General features: G+C 34.5%; 1 protein-coding gene across 1 annotated transcript in view; it reads right to left on the bottom strand.

Annotated features, from left to right (window-relative positions):
* The window catches only part of RSRC1 (arginine and serine rich coiled-coil 1), a 444,294-nt gene that overhangs the window by 71,694 nt on the left and 346,928 nt on the right, over positions 1-25,672 (bottom strand). Inside the window, exon 7 of the mRNA XM_021069723.1 lies at positions 15,135-15,203. Coding sequence (XP_020925382.1) covers positions 15,135-15,203 — 69 coding nt within the window. The remainder of the gene's footprint in view (positions 1-15,134; positions 15,204-25,672) is intronic.

Genomic DNA, 25,672 nt, shown 5'->3' with positions numbered 1-25,672 from the left:
TTCCTGATGTGAACAATGACCCGTGTTCGATCTTTAGCAAATATATCTTCTTATTTTTGCCGAAAATTAAATGTGAGAGAACTTGACAAGTAGATAATGTTGCCAGCTTATTCAATTAAACATCAGTCTTCTCCTCAAAGACAAGTGAAGGGAGTTCCCGTCATGGCTCAGCAGAAACGAATCTGACTAGTATCCATGAGGATACAGGTTTGATCCCTGGCCTCGCTCCGCGGGTTAAGGATCCGGTGTTGCCTTGAGCTGTGGTGTAGGTCGCAGACACAGCTCAGATCTGGTGTTGCTGTGGCTGTGGTGAAGGCTGGCAGCTACAGCTCTAATTCAACCCCTAGACTGGGAATCTTCATGTGCTGCAGGAGCAGCCCTCAAATGACAAAAACAAACAAACAAAATAAACCAAGTGAAGATCTTTCAAAGGTAGTATACAAGAAGGCTTTGCCTTACTATTTCATTTCCCTAAGAAGATCGTATAGTGTAAAACTTTGCACAGTATTAAATGATCCATCTTCAGCTTCTGATTCCATTGACAAAATTATAACTGCACTATAGGAATAATTCTTACAACACAGTTTTCTTTAAAGTTACTCCTGCAGTGGCACTTCTTGAACTAGAAGATGTAGGCATGGACTTTTGAAAGACTTATTTTTAAATGTAAATATTGTAAGATTACAATTCTTGGCCTTCTTTAAACTAATACCTACAAAACACGATACAGTTTTTATATCAAATGGATGCAGGTCTTCCTGGCTTAGTAAATAGATAAACATCTTTTATGAAGATAACATGTTACTATCATGGTCAAGAACTGGCCTTAAAAAGAAGCTAAACTAGGAGTTTCCATGTGGCTCAGCAGTAATGAACCTGACTAGCATTCATGAGGATACGGGTTCAATCCCTGGCCTTGATCAATGGGTTAAGGATCCAGCACTGCTGTGAGCTGTGGGGTAGGTCACAGATGCATCTTGGATCCCATGTTGCTGTGGCTGTGGTGCAGGCTGGCAACTGCAGCTCCGATTTGACCTCTAGCCAGGGAATTTCCATATGCCAAGGCTATGGGCCTAAATAAACAAACAAACAAACAAAAAAAGCAAAAAAAAAAAATCTAATCTCATTGGATTATAACTATCAGAATGAAGAGGTAGATAAAAATCACTTATTTTTTTGATATCACTACCTATAATGAAACAGATACACAAAAGGTGATTTGCAGAAACTTAAAATGAAAAAGAAAGATTTAATTTACCCAGTAATAATCATGATGCACATTTTTGGGGTATTTTTCTCCTTTATTTAGAGAAAAACTCATCAATTTGACTTTCACTGAAAACATTACCCACTATTTCACTATTTAGCCTTGGGATTATACTTTACTCTTAGACCAGGGAGTGACAGCAGCAGCATAAAATGTCCTTCATTTTGAACAACTAATTAGGTATGAATAAAAGCACCTTAGTGGGAGTTGTGGGACTCAGCACCATATGCCAAAGGGCTGGGAAAGTCTTGCCCTGCCCTGTGTATCTGCTAATAGACAGACAGACCTCCCTAAGTATGTGCTGTGAAACCAACAGGAGCTGGAAAACCTATACAACCCTTCTTGGTCATAGACTGGAAATACCTGGAGACTTGAGCAGAAACCCATGTAAAAGTTCAGCTTTCCTGAGGGGAGATTCTAGCGTGCCACTGCAACAACAACGAAGAGTTTGGATGCACTGGAGATTAACTTTGCTAGTGCTGTCCCTCCCTCAAGGCAACACTGCACTGTTGAACTGTCAGTGACATCTCTTGTGGGGGAAGGGGAGAGCGGTGAGTGCTCAGCATCCACAGCTGTGTGGGATGCTCCTGGAGAAAATCATTTCTCTTCAGCAGCACCCAGAGTAGTGAGGTGGGAACTCCACAATTCAGTGGAGGGAGGAGATTAGGAAAGACGCAGATAAGAATATTTGGGAGTATTACAGGGATGCAGTTATGGGTGACTGCATGCAGAATTTCAGAGGGAATTTTGCCCATGATCTTCTGGGAGAACCTCACCTGGGGATCCCCTCAATGGGCCCATAGGTACCCCTAACACTTCAAGTGCCAAATCCACACCTCCTCCAACTCTGTAGCCATCTCCTTGTGTGCATTCCCAAGTGTGCAGCACACTTGGTAAATGGAATACCCTCAGAAAAACAGAACAGGGTCTGTGGTCAAGGAAGAAACACCACAAACATGAGCTGTAGTGTCACCTTTGGAAAACAAGAAAGAAGATTCCAGCAGCCATACTGGTGAATTGTAAGAACCAGAGAAGACATAAAAGCTTAAGAGTTCTACCATAAGACAGAGTGAGAAATGTGAAAGAGATGTATCCATACAAGCTCAGAGAAAATCTCAGATAAAATAGGACCAAACACCAGTACATCCAACCTGAAGGCAATTAGTAAAAATTTCAAGAGGTGTCTGCTACTTCAAATGTAAAAGCAGTAATGCAAAACTGCAAGGAACATGAAAAAAATCGATGATGCATATAACCAAAAGATAAAAATAATCCTCGAATAACTGAACACAAAGGAATTTTGTGATCTAGTTGATGGAGAATTCAAAATAGCTGTTTTGAAGAAACTCAACAAGCTACATGAGAACAAAGACAATTCAACAAAATCAGAAAAAGAATATGGGAGCAAATGAGAAATTTAGAGACAGAAATCATAAAAAAGAACCCAAAAGAAATTCTATACCTCAAGAATTCGATGAACAAAATGAAAAAAAAATGTAATAAAGAGTATAATATCATAGTATCAGAGTAGACCAAATGGAAGACAGAAAAAATGATCTAGAGATTGGAAACTATGAAATAACTCAATTGGAGGAGAACAAAAAAATAGATGAAAAAGAGCAAAGAAAGCCTGCATGACCTATGGGATTCCATCAAACATACACATACTAGAATAATTAGGGTTCTAGGCAAGTTTCCATTGTGGCACAGTGGAAATGAATCCGACTAGTATCCATGAGGATGAGGGTTCGATCCCTGCCCCAGCTTAGTGGGTGGGGGATTCAGCATTGCCGTGAGCTGTGGTGTGGGTCGCAGATGTGGTTAGGATCCCATCTGGCTGTGGCCATGGAGTAGGTCTGTAGCTGTAGCTCTGATTTGACACCTAGCCTGGGAACTTCCATATGCCACAGGTGCAGCCCTAAAAACCAAAACAGAATAATTAGGCTTCTAGAGGGAGAAGAGGGCAGGAAGTTTGCTGAAAGGAACAATAGCTTCATAGCTGTTTATGAAGCTAATAGACAATTATCCATACAAAAGACCTTCGGCAAGTCACATTATAAGGAAATTGTCAAAATCATAGATAAAAATAATTCCAAAGGCAGCCAGGAGGGGGGAAAAAGATTATAACCTACGAAGGAAACTCCCATCAGGCCATCAGTAGATTTCTCAGCAGAAACTCTACAGGCCAGGAAAGAGTAGAATGACATATTCAAGGTTTAAACCCCCCACCCCCTCCAAAACTCTATCAGCCAAGAATACTCAATACAGCATAGTTATCCTTCTGATGTGAAGGAGAAATAAAGCCTTGCCCAGATGAACAAAAGCTGAGGAAGTTTATCACCACTAGACCTGCCTTGCAAGAAATGCTGAAAGGAGTTCTTTGAGCTGAAAAAAAGAATGTTAATTAGTGACATGAAAACATATGAAAGTATTCAATATACTGGTGAAAGTAAATACAGGATCATATTTAGGAAACCCTAGTTCTGTAGTAGGATGCTGTATTAACTACTTGACTATATTATAAAAGTTAAAGGAAATGAGCATTACCAATAACAATTGCTACTATAATTTGTTAACAAATACACAATAAAATAGGTAAATCATGACATTAAAATATAAAATAGAGGAGTAAAAAGGTGAAGCTTTCGTATGCAATCAAAGTTAACTTGCTGTCAACCTAAAGTGGATTGTTTTATCTATAAAATGTTTTATGTAAGCCTCGTGGTAACTTCAAAGCAAAAACCTAGAGTAGGTTCACAAAAGATAAAGAAAGGGGAAACAGAGTAAATCACCATGGAACAATCACAAACAGAGGGGAATAGAAATAACCCAACTACAAAAGAGCCAAAAGCAGCTAATAAGACGACATTAGTAAATTACATACCAATAATTACTTAAAACATAAATGGATTGAATTTACCAATCAAAAAGCACAGAGTAACTGGATGGATTTTTTTAAAAAGACCCAATTATACTCTGTCTACAAGAGACTCACTTGAGTTTTAAAGATGAACACAGGCTCAAAGTGAAAGGATGGAAAAATATATTCCATGCAAGTGAAAACTAAAAGAAAGCAGAGGCAGCTATACTTATATCAGATAAAATACTTTAAGCCAAAAAGAGTAACAAGAAACAAATAAGGACATTAAATAATGATAAAGGGATCAATTCACCAAAAATACAAAACAATTACAAATATATATGACCAATACATGCAGTCTTAGCAATGACTTTTTGGACATGACACCAAAGAACAAACAACGAAAGCAAAAATCAAGGGGGAACACAACAAACTAAAAAAACCTCTGCACAGCAGGAGAAACATTCAACAAAATGAAAAAGTAACCTACAGAATGGGAGAAAATATTTGCAAATCATATATTAGATAAAGGGTTACTATTGGATGTATATAAATAAAGAACTCATATAACTCAATAAGAAAAATGCAATCTGATTTAAAAATGAGCAGGTCAGTAGGTTGGGGACTTGACCTAGTCTCTGTGAGGATATGGATTAGTTCCCTGGCCTGCTCAGTGGGTTAAGGATCCAGCATTGTCCCCATGGTGTAGGTTGCAGAGGCAGCTCAGATCTGGTGTTGCCATGGCTGTGATGTAGCCCTCAGCTGCAGCTCCGATTCAACCCCTCGCCTGGGAACATCCCTATGCTGCAAGTGTGGCTGTTAAAAAACAAAACAAAACAAAATAAACAAACAAAAAACCCAGAGGAACTCAATGGACATTTTTCTAAAGAAGACACCCAAATGGCCAAGTGGTACATGAAAAGATGCTTAACAACACTAATCATTAGGGAAATGAAAACCAAAACTGCCCTGATAAATTACCTCACACCAGTCAGAATGACTATCATCAAGAGGACAAGAGATAACCAGTGTTGACAAGGATGTGGAGAAAAGAGAACCCTTGGGTAGTGAGGGAATGTAAACTGATGCAGCTATTATGGAAAACAGTATGGCGTTTCCTCAAAAAATTAAAAACAGAACTACTATATGACCCAGCAATCTACTTCTCAGTACATATCCGAAAAAATGAAAACAGGATATTGAGAAGATATCCTCATTTCCATTTTTATTGCAGCATTATTCCTAATAGCCACAATATGGAAACATTATTAAGTGCCTATCAGCAAATGAATAAAGATGTGGTTTATATGTACATGCAATGGAATATTATTCAGCCATGAGAAAAAAGGAAATCCTGCCATTTGCAACAGTAAGGGTTGGACTTGTGGGCAACATGCCAAGTGAGAGAAGTCAGACAAATATTGTATGATATCACTTACATGTGAAATCCAAAAAAAACTAAACTCACAAAAATGGAGTAAAATGATGGTTACCAGGGGCTGGGGTTGGGGAAATTAAGGAGATGTTATTTAAGGGTATAAACTTGATAAACTATATAAATAATTTCTGAAGACATAATACATAGCATAGTAATTATAATCAACAGTGCTTTATTATAAATTTTGAAATTATAAATTTCAAAGAGGCTAGTTTTTTTTTTTTTTTCCTTTTTAGGGCTGCGCCCACAGCATATGGAAGTTCCCAGCCTAGAGGTCTAATGGGAGCCACAACTGAAGGCCTAAGCCACAGCCACAGCAACACCAGATCCAATCCGCATCTGTGACCTACACCACAGCTCAAAGCAATGCCAGATCCTTGACCCACAGGGTGAAGCCAGGGATTGAACATGCATCCTTATGGATACAGCTTGGATTCGTTTCTGCTGCACCACTAGGGGAACTCCTGAGAGGCTTAATTCTTAATTGTTCTCACCAAAAAAAAAAAAAAAAAAAAAAAATGATAATTATGTGAAGTGTTAGCTGATGCTACAATGGTAACCATATTTCAATATATAAATGCATCAGATAAATGTGCTGTACATCTTAAATCTATACTATATTACATGTCAACTGTATCTCAATAAAAAATTTTATTGTAAGGCCACATTTTAATTAATTTTGTAAAGGAGCTTTATTAGATACTTTATTTTTTGTGTTAAGAAAGAACAATAGAGAATCTTATATTTTAAAACTAAAACATCAAGGATGCTAAGAAGGTAAAAATACGTAACATTTTACATCAAACTGAAATGTATTAGAACTAATACTCACATAGTACATACTACCTCTAAGGCACTATTCTAATGCTTTACACATATTAACTCTGGTGAGTAGCTACTTCCATTAGCCTCATTGTATAGATAAGGTAATGAGGCAAAGGTGGTGTATACAGCTAGAAACACACAAAATGCTGGAGGTTTCATAGAATTAGCTGACTCTTGAATAACTCGCGAATTAGAGGTGTCCACCCTCGGTGCATTTGAAAGTCCCTGTGTAACTTTACAGTTGGCCCTTGTATCCAGGGTCCTGCATCTGCAACTTCAACCAACTTTGGATCATGTATTCTATGTATATGCAGACTTGCACAGTTCAAACTCATGTTGTTCAAGGGTCAACTGTCCTCAATCACTATGCCAAACTTCTTTAGATATGACTGTATGTGAGTCAAACGTAATTCTGAGGGAAAGCAGGAGGGTAGTCCACAAGGAGTGTTTTCATTGCAGGATAACAGAATCAAGACTAACGGTATTAAACTCAGAAAATTTGTGTTTAATGACAGAAAATTTCAAACAAAATATTCTCCTAAGGTAAGTGGTATAGGATTTAATACTCAAGTTACTTAGAACTACCTTGAATAAAAATGAAGTGTACTTGTTGTAGAAAGTAATTTGTTTTTCCAGGTAATAGAGCTGCTTCTGTGGTAATGCTTAACTACCGCTGTAGGGAATACAAACTTAGTCAAGTAAAATAAATTTTCTCCTGATGTTGGAAAGAAACATATAAAACATAACATCTGGAGTTTCAATAAAGTCAATCAACTTAATAAAAACAAGAAAAAAAACTCTGCTTTCTTGTAAATTTGTGTTTCATTTAATAAATTTCCCAACAATTTAATTTATAACTATTTATTATCCTATATTCTTTGCTACTATGTCAGGCACATCGTCATGTTTTCTTAAATTGACTATAGGTTCTTTGAGAGAAAGAGAGAACCATATTCTTCATTTCTGCATCCCTCAAGGTGCATACCCTGATGCATATACAAAATTGTGCTTAAGAATACCTCTTGTGTTATAACAATGCATTATCTATTAGAAAATCCTTCTGACTACTATCAGAGTTGATTTCTGGGGTAACCATATAGTGATTTGAGAAGATAAGGAAGCTGTAAGTATCAGAAAGTCTGTGATTCAAAATATTTAGGATATAGAAATAAATATTTTTCTTTTTATTCCTATGAATAATGCAACATGCTTAATTTACATCATATTCCCTTAACATAATGTATTATATAATATATCTATACTGTCAAATGGCCATATCATCTAACAAAATGTTTACATTATTTATATCTCTAGCAAGTGGGGTGACAACTAGCTTTCATTTTTTTTTTCATTAATATTTCCTTTAGTGAAGGGTCTGTTGGTGACAATTTCACTCAATTTTTGCCTGTGTCTTTATTGTACCTTCATTCATGAAGGATATCTTTTTCTGGGTTTAGAATTTTAAGTTTGCAAATACTTTCTTTCAAGAACATGAAAGATTAAAAGGTATCATTCTACCAGGTACTGAAGTAGGTATGTCTTCCTAAATACTTCTGTTGAGAAATCAGCTTCCAGTACCTAGGTGTGTTTTCTTTGTATGTACTTGGTTTAGAGTTAACAGTGTTTCATTAGTTTGTAGCTTGATGTCTTTGACAGTTTTGGAAAATTCTCAGCCATTTCCTGTCAAATTACTTATCCTAAATCTGTCCCTCTTTTCCTGGCCAGCAACTGCATTCACTGTAAATCTTTTAATCATATCCCTTATGTTCTTTCTCCTTCCTGTGCTTTTCATTCTGTTGGTTTTCAATGCTTCATTAGGGATGTTTTCTTCTAAGCTATCTTCCAGTTTTCTAATTCTTTTTTTTTTTTTTTTTTTTGGCTCTGTCTAGGTGAAACTTAAGCCCTCATTAAGTTCTTGTTCTTGATTTCAGTTAATGTATTTTTCAGTTCAATACTTTCTTTTAAAATTTATTATTATTATTTTTTTTGTCTTTTTGCCATTTCTTGGGCTGCTTTTTGCGGCATATGGAGGTTCCCAGGCTAGAGGTTGAATCAGAGCTGTAGCTGCCTAGGTAGCTGGCCTACGCCACAGCAAAGCAGGATCTGAGCCATGACTGTGACCTACACCAGAGCTCATGGCAACACCAGATCCTTAACCCACTGAACAAGGCCAAGGATCAAACCTGAATACTCATGGATATTAGTCGAGTTCATTTTCCAGGGAGCCACGATGGCAATTCCTCTTTCTAAATTTTTAGTTTCCATTTCTCACCTGAAATTGTTAGTACTGTCTTTTATTTCCCTGAACATATTAAGCAGAGTAATGTTAAAATCTGCATCTAACAACCCCATTACCTGGATCCTCTGTAAATCCTTCCCTACTGACTGTTGTTTCTCTTGTCCTCTTGTTTCTCATTGTTCTTCATCTTGTCTTGTTTTCTCATATGCCTAGTTATTTTTAATGGATATCATACAGAAAAAAAATGTAAAGATAATTTGAGGTGTAGGATAATGCCGCCTTTTTACAGAAGAGATCTATGTCTGCTTTGGTGATTGGCTAGGGGCACAAGCAATCTTGAATCATCTTAATTCAATCAGGAGTTGAGATGACTCAAAGCTGGGCTTCAATCCCTATGGAGGCTTGTCTATTTCTGGTTCCTTCTTACTTTTAAGGAGTCATCTGTTAAGATCCCAAGCCAAAGCCTAGAGGTTTTATCAGAGTCTTACCTTCCTTCACTGGCCCTGAACTCTAGGCTTTGTCCCTGTAGCTTCATGAGTCTCTCAAAAGCTCTGCCCAGATTCTTAGCCTTTCAGTGACCACTTTAAGAACTGATAGATGCCACTAATAGAATCATCTCCAGAGGAAAATGGCTCCAACTGTTAAGCTCACTTTATTTTCTTGGAATTGGGACCCATGCTTCTCCACTGCCTTAGTAACTGTCTCATGCCTTCAAACATATATTTTAGTATTTTGACCAGATTTTCCATCTGTTCTCAGAAGAAGGGTGAGTTCAAATAAGCTCGTCTTATCACATCATCTTCATCTCATAAATCTTGATATGTGGTTTTATATTTTCTACTGTGATTTCCTTTTTAACCTACGGATCACAGATGAGTGTTAAAGTATTTAAAAAATTAGTAATAAAAGAACAATGACTAATATTTTATAAAGTCTATAATATGGTTTCATATCTACTATATCATAACCACATCCTTAGATGGTAGATTATTACCATCCTTATTTATTAACAGATGGGAAAACTGAGTTGAAAGGGACCACTTAAGATCATACAGAGGATGAAAAAACATTATCCTTATTTGAGTTTACTGCATTTTATTGCTTTTATGTTTATTTTCTGTTTTCCTCCTCTACAATGAAAGCTCTTCGAATGCAGTGGCCTCGATTTCCCTTTTCACTGCTCTATTTATATGACTTCAACAGTACTCAGCATATACTGGATGGCCAGTATATTTTTTAATTGATAAAAGTTACTAAAGGAATGAATGATAAAAGGACGATACTCTTTGTATTACAATTCTGAATAATAAAAATTTATATTTATATAGTACTAGGTAATTATGAAGTGATTTGTAAATATTATATGCCATTTCCATTTATAACAATTCTAAGAAGATATTATTATTTTTCTCACTTTAGAGTCACAGTGAAGTTAAGGGAGTTAATCACAGAGGCAGTAAGTGGCAGGGCTGGGACTCTGAATCATATCATCTTACTTCAGCTACAAGAAACCAGGGCTATTTCCACTAGAGCACAACTGACTCCTTGATTGCAATGGCTTCTCTGGGAGTTTACTCCCAGGACTGCACAACTATGGGCATTCAATATGTATATAAGTTTTCTAATGTTTAATTTACATTGAAAATATCTGATTGAAAGGAAGGCTATAGCTTTGAATTAGTCTGGAAATTTGTGTATTGTAGAGAGCACAGAAAATACTTAAGTTGGTAAGCAAACATGATAGTCATTGAAGGTCTAAAAATGATTAAATAGCCATCAGTATGTCTGCATTCATATACACAAACACCTTATTGAAAATAAGTAAACTGTGATCTAAACCAGCTTCCCAGTTCATACACAGTATAGCTGAATGCATATGAAGTGCAAACATTATTACTGAGCTATTAAGAAAATTAGGAAGGATCCTTTGCTTTGTTAACAAGTCACAGACGAATTAGCAAACATTTATAAGAAGTGACAAAACTGAGGAATAAATAGCTTTTGCTATGTGATATGACACAGATAAAACTATATACAAAAGAAAGGTTAAAATATTTAACAATCACGTTTTTGCAGACATGAAATCAAGGGGACTATAAAAGACAAATCACTGCTGAGGAAAATAAGACGGATAGCTAGGCTAAATAACTTTGTTCTTGAGTGATTTTTGACTAAATAAGAACTTGAGGAAAAATATGGAATAAAGCAATGCATCCTACCTAAACAGATTAATTTTCCTTAAAGAAAGCAGCTAACTTAGAGCTAATGTGTTAAAAGACTACACAGATATATAAAAAATATTACATATGAAAGATACAGAACTATTAAATCTGACACATGGGAACAGAGATTTCCTAAAAGGATTGTTAAAATCCTGGAATAGAACTATCTAATAAAGTAGGACAAAGAAGGGAGGGGGATAAACTTTCAAATGTTTAAACCTAAGAAAGAAATCATACTGCATATTACAATGGGTAGCCAATTCAGGAGAGGGCTAGAAAGGGTAATTCTTATTTCTGTCTAACTACTTACATCAACATGCCACCTGATTAAACACTGACCCCTAAATGATACCCTGCGCCTGTTAATTTTACCCTTCCAACTTCACCCCAACCTTCTCATAAAGGGTGTCCAGAAGGGATAAGGGATGTCTCAGAAATTCAAACATTTATCTTCTTTTCTGGTCTTAGGCAAGGAACCACGGTGGAGGGAAAGAGGGATTATAACATTTCTCTCTCTGAGTGTGGTAGAACGTGATGCCAACTGTGCTTCACATTAGGGAATAGCATGGGAGAGCCAGAATCGCTGAGAAAGGATAGGTATGACTCTGGTCCAGGCTCTGAAGGCTGGTGTAGACTTGACAAGTGTTGGGAGAAAAGCAGATAGAAATGATGGGAAAAGGACATGGACACACTGACAAAATGTGCCCCTGACTAGAGCACCTCACCTACTGGGGGCCCAGAAACCCAAAGAAGGCAACATAATATGGGTATAGATCTATCTGGGGACACACTAAATAACAGTAAACAAATGCATGAGAGCTAGAGGTCAAGATCCAGAGAGGAAGGCAAAGGATAGAGGAAGAGGGATTTAAACTGCATCATATTTGAACACTGATAGTAAGGGCTGTGATTTATGCAGGCTGCTAAAGAGGGGGAATGTGTATTAGAGTCACATGCCTGGGTTTGTGTACTGACTTCACTATTTACTAGCTATACAGCAAGCTATTAAGCCTTAGTTTCTTATCCTCCTTAGAGTGTGGGGATAATAATAGCATAAATTTCATAGAGTTCATGAGGATTAAGAGAGTTAAAATATGTAAGTCATTAGACATTTTAACAATGCTGTCAGCCCCATGCTGCACATCAGCCTACTGAGAAATTAAGAGATTAATTGTATAAATGATGGGATAGAGTGAATTACTAGTGGTTTATAGGTTAGAAATAAAGGATTATTATCCTTTCAGATGCAGAAATATACACACATACAATACAGATGTATCTCAGGTTTCAATTTGCAGCTAGACTAATTATATGAAACAAAATAAATGTAGCTTATGCATTAATCATCTTCAGGGAAGGTTAATTTGATAGCATTCAAGTATCTAGACAACCCACAAGAAAAAAAAATTGGAAGTAAACAACAAGAAAGAATCTGGCAAGTGATTTACTTTCACCTATAAAATTTAGGCAAAAGAAACCTATTAAGTGAAACACACATTTTATTTTTTGAAATTAGTGTCATATTGGTTTTTATCAGTAGGACTTTTCTTCAACATTTGTAGTAATAATTTCCCTATTTTTTTGAAAGCACAGAAAATTCAGTAAGCTCAGATAAGACTTGTTAAATCCATACTAGCAAATATTGATAGAATTTTGAAATTTCTTAATTTCTTTTTGAATTGTTGTAATTCTCTGGAGAAACAGTCTAATGAGTGAGGTCCTGCCTTAGAGAAAAGACATAACAAGGTTGAGTTATAGTCTCCATGACGTTATTTGAAGCTCAAGATAAGTTACTTAAGCATGGATTTAAAAGAATGAAGGATAAAGTGGTCATTCATTCACTTGTTTGTGTAATAAATAAGCAACTGAGTATCTACTATTGGCTAAATGTTATGAATACTAAATCCATTACAATCCTAGAGTTTATAGTCTAGTTAGGATGATAGGCTTATTAAAGAAACTAATTAAAACAGCTATGATTGGAGGGATGTGCTTTTCTAACAGTTTTCAGATATAGAAATGGAAAAGGTTACTGTATACCACAGGCTACGTGCAAGGTCAGTTTGATGTAGTGAAAATCTGAACAAAAAAAATATTTTCAAAAGAACTACAATATAACCTTCAAGTACCTACAGTTACTTAAATTCTTAAAATATTTTTTAAAAGATGTTAAGAACTAGTTTAATGAAAAAAAGAGACTATTGGAAATACAAACTGTCATCATGTAAATGAGGGATTCTGAAGTATTAAAAAGTTTCTTTCACTAGGGCAAGTATTCATATAAAACATTTTTTCATAACAATAAATCACCCAGCAATTTTAATATCTGTGGTTACCATATCAGTGTCATCTTTTGTCAACTTTTTCCAATTAAGATTCGAATTAATACAATTAGACTAAAACTATTGTAGCATATATTCATTGTGTTGGTTGATAATAAGTGCCACACTTGCAATTTATAGTACCACAGTGTTTTATAAGGGCCATTACGCTATTAATTAGTTACACTGATCAGAATGGCACATAACACAGCAGTACTAAAATATTATAATTTACTTAGACTGCTTTGCATCTAGTATTATATTTATTTGTACTATGGGTGACCACAAGCATAACTGAAATCAGACAGATTGTTTCCACTAACAATATCTAAATGTGCACTTCAGAAAGCCAACAGAGGGGAATTCTACTGACAATTTTTGCCAGTGGAATTCACTTGTTTCTCAATATACAATAAAATTAGTTGATCTACGACAAGAACATAAAGTCAGGACAAAACAGGGTCAAATATGGCAAGAATACTATACACTTATGTATAAATTAGTGTACATTTAGTTTGAATCTACTTATTTGTAGGTTTCTGCCACCTAGATCTATAATTTTTTTGGGGGGGCAGGGGGAGATTTGCTTAGAGGGCTTGGCTCTGATGGAAGGCTGCTTTTAAACACTCTAAACCATCATATTCAAACACTTTAGGTTCTTTTGGATCTCAGCTTCCAATTATAAGTTGGGGGTGTAATTTTTTTCCAGTCGTCATAGTAAAAGATATACACTAAGGAAAAATTCCAATTTTCAGATTTGTATGCTAGCACTCAAAGTCAGTATTTTCGAACATATTATCAGGCTTCAATTCTTTGAAAGCTCATAGAAGAAATAGTTATTCTGCTAATTAATCAGCAGAATGATATGACTGCCAGTCCAAGTGGATCATCAACTTAACTGACTGAGAAAGAGTTGCCTGGATCTTGCTTTAAGCACTGTAATTTACAACAGTATATAAAGCCTCTGAGAAGGAAAAATGCAAAATTTTCACTTATGTAAATCACAGCAAACTAAAGGGGAAATACAAATTTGTTAGGGGAGATAAAAAATGTGTTAGATTTCTTTATGTAATATTTTTGGATGGTGGCTTCAATGTCATTTTTAAAAAATCTACAAAAATTACGACATGAATTTCTGAATCTGAATTATGACTGATATTTCTGACATTTTGTATTTTATGGTTCCCTCTTAACAGCTTTTTAATTTAAAGTCTTGTTGGCAAAAGGACTTTTCTTCATTACTGCTAAAATATTTTAAAATTTACCCAGAAGTTCATTTCTATGACTGATTTTGATATATATATATATTTTTTTTTTTTTAAATTGAATATGTCAATAAAAACACTCCCTACAAATAAAAGTCCAGGACCAGATGGCTTCACAGGTGAATTCTACCAAATATACAAAGGGGAACTTATACCCATCCTCCTTAAACTTTTTCAAAAGGTTGAAGAAGAAGGAACACTCCCAAAGATATTCTATGATGACACCATCACCCTAATTCCAAAACCAGACAAAGATACTACCAAAAAAGAAAACTACAGGCCAATATCTTTGATGAATATAGACACAAAAATTCTCAGCAAAATTTTAGCCATCTGAACCCAACAACATATAAAAAAGATCCTACACCATGACCAGGTGGGATTCATCCCAGGTGATTTTGATAATTTAAAAGTTAGAAGAAACTAACATTACCTCTACTTTATAATTTTATATCTTCCCAGTTCCCCCAGACATTTATCACTAGGATGCTTATAAACTAATCTTATGCTAGCTAACACCATGTCCAAGACACTGAATATAGTGTGATATTGTGTTACAGTTTAGGTTTGTGAAGTAGCATGAGGTACCCCCTATGGCATTTGATTGTATTCTATCCAGGGAATGAAGAGAATCATGCCAAACTGTGACTCCTTACAATAATGACCGCTTTGAAACAAAACAAACACATGTCCTTACCTTCTTCCTTTCTTCTCTTTGCTTCTTCTTCATTTCTTTCTTTGGCTTTCAATGCTTCATCAGCTTTTGCTGAAATAAAAACAATAAAATTTCTGCACTTATTTTATGCCTGAATCATGAATGAAAACCCCGGGAAAAGGGAAAAGAAATGCATTACATATTTTTCTGTGAAGTGGTCAGAAGGGAAAAAAAATGGCTGAGAACCTGAAATATACATTTTACAATCTTTGTTCAGACTATTTACAAGATTTGCTTATAATCTTTGAAGCTTAGTTCAAGATAATCTGCACAAAAAATGCATTTAAGCAACATAAGTTTAATGATGGCATACAAACTGGGAAAAACTGTTGGTATTAAAAAGTCATCTGATTTGTTAGTGTAATGCATCTGTTTTAAACTTTGGAGGAAAGTTCTTAAGCTACAATTCACATTTTTAAATATAAGAAGCTTGCTATATCTTTGGAATGGTACCAAATTAGGTAGCGTATTATTTTTTTTTTCCATTGCATATCACGGTAGCAGTTCTTTACTCATGTTATGACAGCATTTGGTAAAAAGAACCTTTTTCCCTCTAGAAACCTCTTCCCTTATTACTTAATTATCTACTAGTTGCTCAACTGCAGGGGTTTTCAAACACTTTACTACAGATGTTAAAGAAGATTAAAAATATACAGCACAGTAACAAGGGACTATCAATATACTCTGTAAATTAATTAAATTTCTGTTCTAGCACATCATTTATTCCAAAGCATTAATGTCTCAAAGGAGCGATTCTCCTTTATTGCCGGCTCACTGCCTGATGAGTGAACTAAGTGAAAATAAGTCTCTAATAGCATTACAGTTGATGAAATATTAAGTTAAAAAAGTATTGCCTCGTCAAAAGAAAAAGAATCAAACTGTGCAAGCATTAAACTTTGGATGAGCCTTTATTATAATGATAACAGCAATATAAACAGTGATTTAAAAAATAAACACACTTTCTCTTCAGTTTTTGGCTGCATATATTTTTCCTATGCAAAATCAACATATCCTTTTGAAGTATAAAACCTGACTTAAAAGAGGAATTTAAAGAAAATACACACCACATATATAACTATTTTTCTTCAAAAGCTTAATTTTTCTTCACTGTCAACATTGACACTTTCTTAAAATATAAAACTTATAAAATGGTGTTGTGAAGTGCTATATCCAATTACACAGACATCTGTTTCCATTTACAAGCTTTAATACATACTTAGACTGCATTTAAAGTCATGAAATATTAAAACTTTTATGCCACTCTGTATCATTGCAAGAATCTATTAAATTAGATAATAAAAACAAACCACCAGTAACTCTAAAGACTTTTTTACTTCATTTACACTTTATTCTCCCTGGTAGAAGGACAAGGATAATAGAAATTCCATTTAAATTCAATTTTGGTTATATGTGTAATTGTAGATATACCCCTTGAGTCATGTAAAATGCTCAGCTTATGTTTCTTTCAAATTATCCCGCTCAGATTCACATTCTACTCCTTACAACCATCTTCAATATGTATTAGCCGAGCTCATTAGACTGAAATTTAATAATGCAAACATCAGGTGGATTTCAAGAACCTCCATTAACAACGTAAGATGGATTGCTTATATATAGCTCTTGGGCCAACTGGGCACAATTTAAATTCAATAAACTACGCTGCCTAAATCTGATTTATCTATTTCACTATGCTGGTTTGTCCTTTCTTACTGATTTGTTGCTATACATGGACAATTCATTGGAATATTGTTTTATACAGTTTTCTTTAAACTGCAAATGGCTCTTGTGCTGTGGTTAAATATTTTATGTAATTGAGCTTCATCCTGTCAATCAAAATTCCCAAGTATGTGTATGTGGGTATAAATAAAAAAACCTTTGAATTATGCAAAAATGTCATAGAGAGTAATTAATTTTAAAAGCACACATTTGAAAATTTTATCAATAATCAATATGTCTCTACAAAGGATCTGTTGAATTCACATATAAAAAACACATTTATTCAAATTCAGTCATTAGGATAACCTCATCAATTACTATGGTAATTTTGAAAAAACTTTCTTTTTTTTTTTTCCTTTTTGACTGCTCTATGGTATTATTATTTAAAAGTGAATACAGAAGAATATATGATCATTCTTACAGGATTTAGATTATCCTAAAATTTTTAATATTCTTTAAAAGGTGGCAATCCCATTTTACAGAGGGGTGATATGGAATCTCATCACAAAATCTGATGCCAAAGAACACAACTGGTAAATGGTAAGACTTCTAATTTATGATTGTTCTCTTTGGGCTTACAGTAGGATCTACAATAAAACATACCATTTACCAAGTACTTACATATTCCACTAATCTTGTACAAAATTTCCAATTTCTTGGCTCTTCCGCACTCTCTAGGCTAACAGTCTCCTCCTGGCTTTTACTTCCTTCCCTACCCAACCTGAACTCCTAGACAATTATTTTAATTCCATGCTTATAAAAACCCTCGTTTCCATTATTCCTTTGTTGTTGTGCCAAACTGCTACCAACACATCTGATCATTTTTTTCTGTTCTTGCTGCAGAGGTTCCCTACAAAATAGTATATAATGCTATTGACTGTACTGGAAACTAATGACTTAGAAATTAGCCTGAATCCTTCCATGTTGCTCCTCCTTAAGCAGCATCCATGGTTTGTTTCCATTCTTGTTTCCTACAACTCACTATTCTTTTTCCACTATGCCAATAACCTCACAATGATTCCCAATTCCCTGACATTTCCTTAGCTTCATTCCCATTCACTTTCAAACTTTTATATTCACCAATCCTTCTTTTTTTTGCCTTGTTTCAGAAAGTAAATCCATCTACTTGTGCTTTAGAACCTATTCCTTTCTGTATCCTTTAGGATTATTTCTGCTTTTTAATGTGCAAACTCACTCTTCTCTATTCTCAGACTACAAATACATTTAAGTCTCATAAATCCTGTACAATATTTATTTTTCTTTGATCCAAGTTACTGCCTTTTGTCGTTTCTGTTTGACTTTGCCCCAACAGCTTTTGTAGTGGTCCCTAAAAACTCTATGATAGCCAAATCTGTTTTATCCTGTCATACTCTATTTTTTAAACAGCTAACCAAACACATTTTCATCAAAATGTTCTCCTCATTCTAACAGTTCTTTATGGGCCTTTTTTGGCTGCTGTCCCTCTTACGCATCTTATTTCTTGGAGTTCTTTTGTTACATAGTCTTGTAGAAGATTTAAAATCTAACCCTTATGTCTATCATAGTTCCAGTTCTGCCTCTTTCCAGACCAAAAGAACATTTTTTTTCAATTACTTCCTGAATACCTCCACATAGACTACTCAAAATCATGTCCATAACTGAACTCATCATCTTTCCCTCAGATCCCTTAATCTTTTTTCCTTGGTATTTCCTGCTTTCTTACAGATTAGAAACCTTTGTGACACTATTCTCTAGATCATATCCTCATGCAGTAGTGACTGACCAGGAGTTCCATCAGGTTCCACTCCATAGCATATCTCCAGAATCCATCTGGTCCTTTGCATTTTTACAGCCAATATTCATGTTCACGGCCTCACCTCTTTTCACTTTTAATACTATTCCTTCTAATGAATGCTCTATATTACCACCTGAGCAAGGAGTGTATTCCTATTTTGTATCCCTAGCAGCAAGAAGAGTGTGTGGAACAAGAAAGGCGCAACAATTATAAAGTAAATAAATACAGCATTCTTAGTGTGATCATATCATGTTACCTCTAAAGGCACCCTGTTGTGCATATAGATGTAAATCTGATCTCTTTAGCATGCTATCTAAAGGCTTTCATCGTCTGATCTCAATGAAAGTTTCCAGCTTCATCATTCACTAATTCTCTTTCATCATTTCAAGGATGCAGGGCCTTGTGGGGCCACACTGCCTTTTGTTTGTATTGCCATGCCTTTGTTCTTGCTGGGGTGCTTACCTCATTTTCTTGCTGAGAAAATCTTATCAGAAAGTTTTAGCTCAAATGTCACCCTCTTCTGTGAAACCTTCCCCGATCAACATCCCTTATCCTCAAATGGATTTGACTGCTCCCTCCTTTCTTCTTAGGCACTTTAATACCTTCCTTATGAAATAAACAATATTGTTATTTCTTCATTAAAGAAAATATTCGTCTCCTGGAGAGCTGGGCACATAGTAAGTGTGACAGAAATCAGTGGAAATAATACCCTTAAAGCGATTTGAGAAGATACTAACTGCATCTTGGAAAGAACATTTTAATCATCAAAATAGAACTTCCGTACATGAGCTGAAAAACAGAGTGCATATAGCTAAATATGTATATTAGACTACAAGGTTTTAACAAAGAATTTTGAATTTTCCATGAATGTAGTGTAAAAAAACCAAAGAGATTTACACATAAAAGAAAAATTAAGAGATGGTATCATCATTGTTATCAAAGTTAACAGTTATTAAAGGTTTACAATGTGCCTTTGAGTTTATATGTGTGTGTGTATATCACTTAATTCTCATATTGGCTCTATCCCCATTTTACAGATGAGGAAACTGAAACACAAAAAAGTAAAGTAACTTTTTCAAGGTCATAGAGTTAGAAGCACAGAAGATCCGTATGTTCTAACATCTACTTAAGAAGATACTATGAAACAGTATAATGCCATTAAAATAATGAGATAAATTGCATTAATGGCATAGAAAAGATCTTCAATACAAATGTCAAGTAAAAAAAGCAGACTGAATATATAGCATGATCCCATTTACTGAACAAAGTACATGAATATATATGTAAATGAATAGAAAGAGGACAGGAAGTATCTGGAAAACAATTTACCTGCCCAACCTCGAATGTGGCAGAGTAGGGTTTCTACCCAAATCCAACAGGTGTGCTCTTTAATTTATTATATTACCTTTATATAAAAATACATATGAAACCTAATAGTCCATAAATTAATTAACAAGTTATAAGAATAAGTAATATTCTTCCCTAAGTTAGGAAAATTATTCTCTCAGGATACTGAAGTTTTTTGATGCCCTGATACCAATTTTGGAGCCCCAAGAGAAGTGTTCTAGTGAACTGCAAATAAAAACATCTAGCAAGATGTATATTCTTGCATATTTCAGTTTAATGTAATTCTTAGTGCTTTTCATGCTAATACTAAGAAAATGAACAAGACATTAGGATGTTTCATAGGCCCTGCAGTATCAAAATATTTTAAGCAATGATTATAAAAAAGGGGGATTTATATCAGGATACTAGTATTATATTCAGCATGATCCATCTCAGTCTTTAAATGTATAAGGACTTTACTGGATTAGTTATCAAAATACATCTGAGAAATTTTTCTAATGTTTTATTATTTCCTCTACATTTACCATGTCACATGTTTATTCAGTCCAAATGTTGTCATATGCTTTTAAAAAAAAAAAACTGTGAGTAAAAGAGATATGTAAATTAACAATAAAGTGTCATTTTCCCCCAAAATTCTAAAGGTATTTTATCTAGATAAGTTATTACTGTGTAATAGTTTATTGATAAAGAAATAAAAGGCCCAAGAAAGTTAATAAGCCAAAGTTCAGAATGATTGAGATTAGGGACTGTGATTCTAGTTTAATTTTTTTTTGTTAAAGCCGATTTCTTACCTATTCATTCATTCAGAAGCAAACAGTAACCAAAATTACAGAATAATGAACCTGTTCAATACACAAGTTAATGTTTACAGAAAAACTTTTATCTGAATATACTTTGTTCAGAATCACATGGAAAAGTCTAAAAAGGCCTCTTCCTTTGTAATAACCACTAATGTATGTTTATTTGTTTCATATATTTAAGGTGGCATGAGAAAGTATTTCTAGAGAGTTCTTCCACGTAGTACTATGTTAAATCACATAAGCATTTGGGGCTGGAGAAAATTTCAGTAATTTTGAGATTCTACCTGCACCCCCTTCTTCCAAAATACAGTAGATCTTCTAAATGACAAAGTGATCAGTGGTTCTATTAAGTATCATTCTGATTCCAAATTATACAGTATCATTTTCCCATAATTCCTGTGTCTCTGTAGTGAACAAGGGCTCTAAGTAAGAAATGCCTGAATAAAGGCATTAATAATTTCCTTGCTATGTGTTTGTGAGACAGACAACTAGCAAACAGTGAAAAGTTACATTTACTTTTTAGGATTTAATTTTCTTTGAACTTTTATATTGATAGTTAAGGCAGTTTTGTTTTAACCTCGAGGGAAAAAACTAGGTGATGGTACAGTTTAGCTCAGCTGTTCCAGGGTCTCTTTCCAGGTTCGAATGGAAAGGAGAGAGTAATAAGTGTCTGCTGGAAGAGGTACAAAGGTGTAAATACTGAATTGATTTTCTAAATCTATCAGCCCATCTGTTAGCAAGCGCAACTACTTTTTGATATTTTTAATTCCTCAGAAGGAAAAAGGTATCATTGTTAGTATGGAGAAAACAACTTTTTTTTTTTTTTTGGGGTCTTTTTATGGATGCACCCTTGGATATGGAAGTTACCAGGCTAGGGGTTGAACTGGAGGAGCCATAGCCACTGGCCTATACCACAGTCACAGCAACGCTAGACCTGAGCTGCATCTGTGACCTGTGCTGCAGCTTGTGGCAATGCCAGATCCTGAGTGAGGCTAGGGATCAAACCCGCATCCTCATAGATAATAGTTGGGTTCTTAACCTGCTGAGCCCCAATGGAGACTCCAGGAAAACAACTTTTAGTTTTTAGCTTCTAAAAAAAGGTGGTGGTTGGTGTGTGTTATATGGGGAGAAGTTTATAAAAATATGTGGCAAATGATATTAGTTTGGGATCAAAGCTAATTACTTTGTGGCATATTTGCATCAAAATAAATAATTATAGATCTAACAACTTGGTTGACAAAATGATGAAAATTTTGAATTCAAGGAAATGAAATTACTAGGAACATCAGAATTGTAAAAGCCTAATTTTTCCTTATATATATGAAAACAGTAATCCCCAGAGATTTCTAAACATCTAGATAAGATGTTAAAAATAACAACAGAAAAAAATGGACAATACTAGAGTTATATTATATGAGAAAGTTAAATATGACTTTCAGAGAGAAAAAAATTATAATTAATCTAAAACTGTAATGTTAAAAGAATCCTAAGATGGTGTGATTATTAAGCTTTTCTCAGGTATTTTTGCTGGATTTTACCTACTGTTTTTGCACTTATCAGCAGAGCAGACAATCTAAAAACTCGTTAGCTAATACTATCACATTCATTTATAAATTTACATATGAACACACCTACTGCTTCTGCATGTCTAAAGGTTATATTACTATGGTTATAATATTAGCTCCCCCAGGTGCCTCTGCCTCCTTTGCACACACAGCTTAGGAAAGATCCATTAATTATAAGTTCTTATTTCTAACTAACTTGAATCATTAATAAATACTAGCAATATTAATGTACACAGAAGAAACAAATGCATTGATAGACACAAACTGTCTTGCATGGTGAAGAACAACAATAAAACAAGTATACACATAAAAATGTTTAGTTATTTCCAGTATTTGAAATAACTCTGAATCTGCCTCAAACAGCAGCAGCAGGGTCAACAGTAACTACAACCGAAAAACTTTTATAAACATGAAATTGCAATTATTGCATAGCTACGGTTAAAAAAAAAAAGCTACTGTTCATCATCGGTAAATGCTCTAAAAATATTAATTTTTGCTAGATCACTTTAAAGCGGTATCATTTTTATTAGTTCCTTCAAATGTCTATCCAAAACAGATTGGCAGAGAAAATTCTCCAGCAGAATACTGTACCCTAATCACTGAGCTAAGTGCTGAGGATTAAGAAATGGAGTTTAAAGACAAACAAGGGCTATTACATTTAGAATGGATGGGCAATGAGGTCCTACAGTACAGCACAGGGAACTATATCCAGTCTCTTGGAATAGAACATGATGGAAGATAATAAGATAAAAAGAATATATACATAACTAAGTCATTCTGCTACATGGCAGAAAATGGCACAACACTGTAAATCAATTATACTTTAATAAAAAAATGTATGTATGTTAAAAAAAAGATGGGGAAATGTAAAAACGGAGGTACGTAGGAAGTAATGAAGAAAGAGGATATGGGGAGAGAAGATTTTAGGAGGAGGGGATAATTGGGCTGCCTTGTAGGATAACCAAGTGTTAGGCAGACAGGCCAATTATTTGGTTCATGAAAGTGTAATGAACCAGCCCAATTATGTTTTACTTTATGGTTATAATCCACTGCAAATGAGTTTTGAAATAAACAGTCATAGAAGCAGAAGGTACGTTGTCACACAATCCAAGGGACATTTGACCAGGGACAGTGCTCAAAGGATGCTGTCTACTGCTAAGGAGACCCTATCAACTCAAAATGACCACAAGTCAAGAATGAGGTTATAGTACAAATCATATGCAAAGCAGGCAAATTCTCAGCAAATCATAAATATCTCGAGCTAGAGATCACACAGAGCATGTTCCTTGGAAGACCTATTTTTCATGATTGTTCATTTAAAAAGGGTTCACAGTGAAATTAGATTGGATAACACAACACTGAGTTCTCTCACCTGGAAAGCTAAAATACTTATCAACAAATTTACACCTGAGAGATGCTGTGTTGGAAAAACCTGTTTAACTTAGTTCAGCCTCTGTTTCCCAAACTATATTTCCCAACTATATTTTACCAAAGAATGATTATTTTCCTGTAATATAAACAAAGAATATACTCTGAGAGGTGCTAATCTAGCTAACACTTTCACTAACTTATTTTAACTTTCCCCTAATTCAGAATCAGGTATAAAAACATTTCATCATTATATTTTTCCTTAAAAACTTCCCATTTGAATATTTGAAGACAGGAACCATATTACTCTGAAGTCTAGAAATGATTTTGTAGAATCTCATGCCTTAAGTTATATATAAACTGAAGAGATGATTTGCATTTACTTCTGCAAGTTGTTAAAACAAGTAATAGTAATAAATGGTGGTAATGGTGAAAAACTGTGGATTCAGTGAAAGTAACAAATGGAAAACTAAAAAATCATATGACATCTTCTAATTATTTTCTACTTTTCTTAGCACCAATGTGGGTGTATAAATATTTGGAACACATTGAATGATTTGGGTTTGTTTGCTTTTATATAAATATCCTTTTGTATACTGTGTAATCATTTCTAAAGTAAAAGCTTCTTTCACTATTTTATCTTATGTCTTCTGGATTTTCTCTTTTTCTTATACCCCCAAATGGGCTTAAAGATTACCTAAATTTGCAAAGACTTACTCTATGTGCCCTTTCTCTTTATTCTGTTGGAAAATTTTCTATGTCATTTATTAGAAGAGCTTTGATGATCAATTTCACTGCTGAGTGACACACTAAGTTTGTTCAACAGATGTGCTGGCCTAATGCAGCTGTATGAATATCCTAATGATCTTTATTTGAATAGGCATTTTTCTTTGCAACACTCCTGCTGGAATTCATGAGCATTCCAATGTCATGGGAGGAATCAAATAGATCTAATTATAATTTAAGATGAAAAAGAAGATAGCTAATAGAGGTTTTTTGTTGTTGTTTTGTTTTTGGTTTTGGTCTTTTAACATGTAAAGTCCTGTAACCTTCTGATCAGGCTTATATTTCTCTTCTATAGTTGTGTTGGTGCCTGATGCTTCCCATCTGTAACTTCCATTCTGTAACCTGAATAAACTGCTTAGCTATAGTAATTAGAATGTCATTTACTTAACTCTCAGAACAAGTTTTAAAAAACTGAAAACAATCCAATAATAACAACATGGGGATACAGAAATGCTGGGATGTCTAGTCTCTCAAAGAAAAGCAGTACTAAATTTTTTTTTCTTTTTTACTGAATGCTGATATGGAAAATAAAAATAACTTCAGCATTCTGTGTTCCCTTGACTTATAGCACATCCATCAATTAGATGTCAGTTTGAAGTCAGCTGACCACCACTATAACCCTCATTCCAAGAAAGATGTTTCAGCATTTCAGAAAAACTCTGGGGTTTGGAGCTACAGAATTATTCCCTTTGAAAGGAATCATATCCTAGACTAAGTGATTTGTAATGCTTATTCTTTTCAGTAACTTCAAATACCCTATCAATACATATTTTTGAAGAGTAACTAAAGGTATGCAATTCTTTTAAAAATAAGAACCAAAGTCTGGAAAGAGCAATGTATATTTAACTACATATGTCAGAAATCAAAGATGAGACACAATAGTTTCCAAATCAAAAAAATTATGCCATGATTTCTTTTCCTAATTTTTACCTTACTCTTATACTACAAAGGATGTTTCTTATTTAAAAAATAGAATTTTTTTTATTAATATGTTTCCATGGTTTCAATTCCTGAGGGAAAACCAAAAACTTAAGCAGGCCTACTATGTGTCAGTCACTGTACTATGTATTTTAAAAGTATTTTAAAATACAGCCATTTCATACAACCCTCAAAAAGTTTCAAAGAAGCTTAATAATTTGCCTGAGGTTACATACCCTAATAAAT

This window comes from Sus scrofa, chromosome 13 (assembly GCF_000003025.6).
Source record: "Sus scrofa isolate TJ Tabasco breed Duroc chromosome 13, Sscrofa11.1, whole genome shotgun sequence".
NCBI classification, from domain to species: Eukaryota; Metazoa; Chordata; class Mammalia; order Artiodactyla; family Suidae; genus Sus; species Sus scrofa.
The sequence above is the reverse complement of the archived record's forward strand: the minus strand, read 5'-3'. Positions and strand labels throughout refer to the sequence as shown.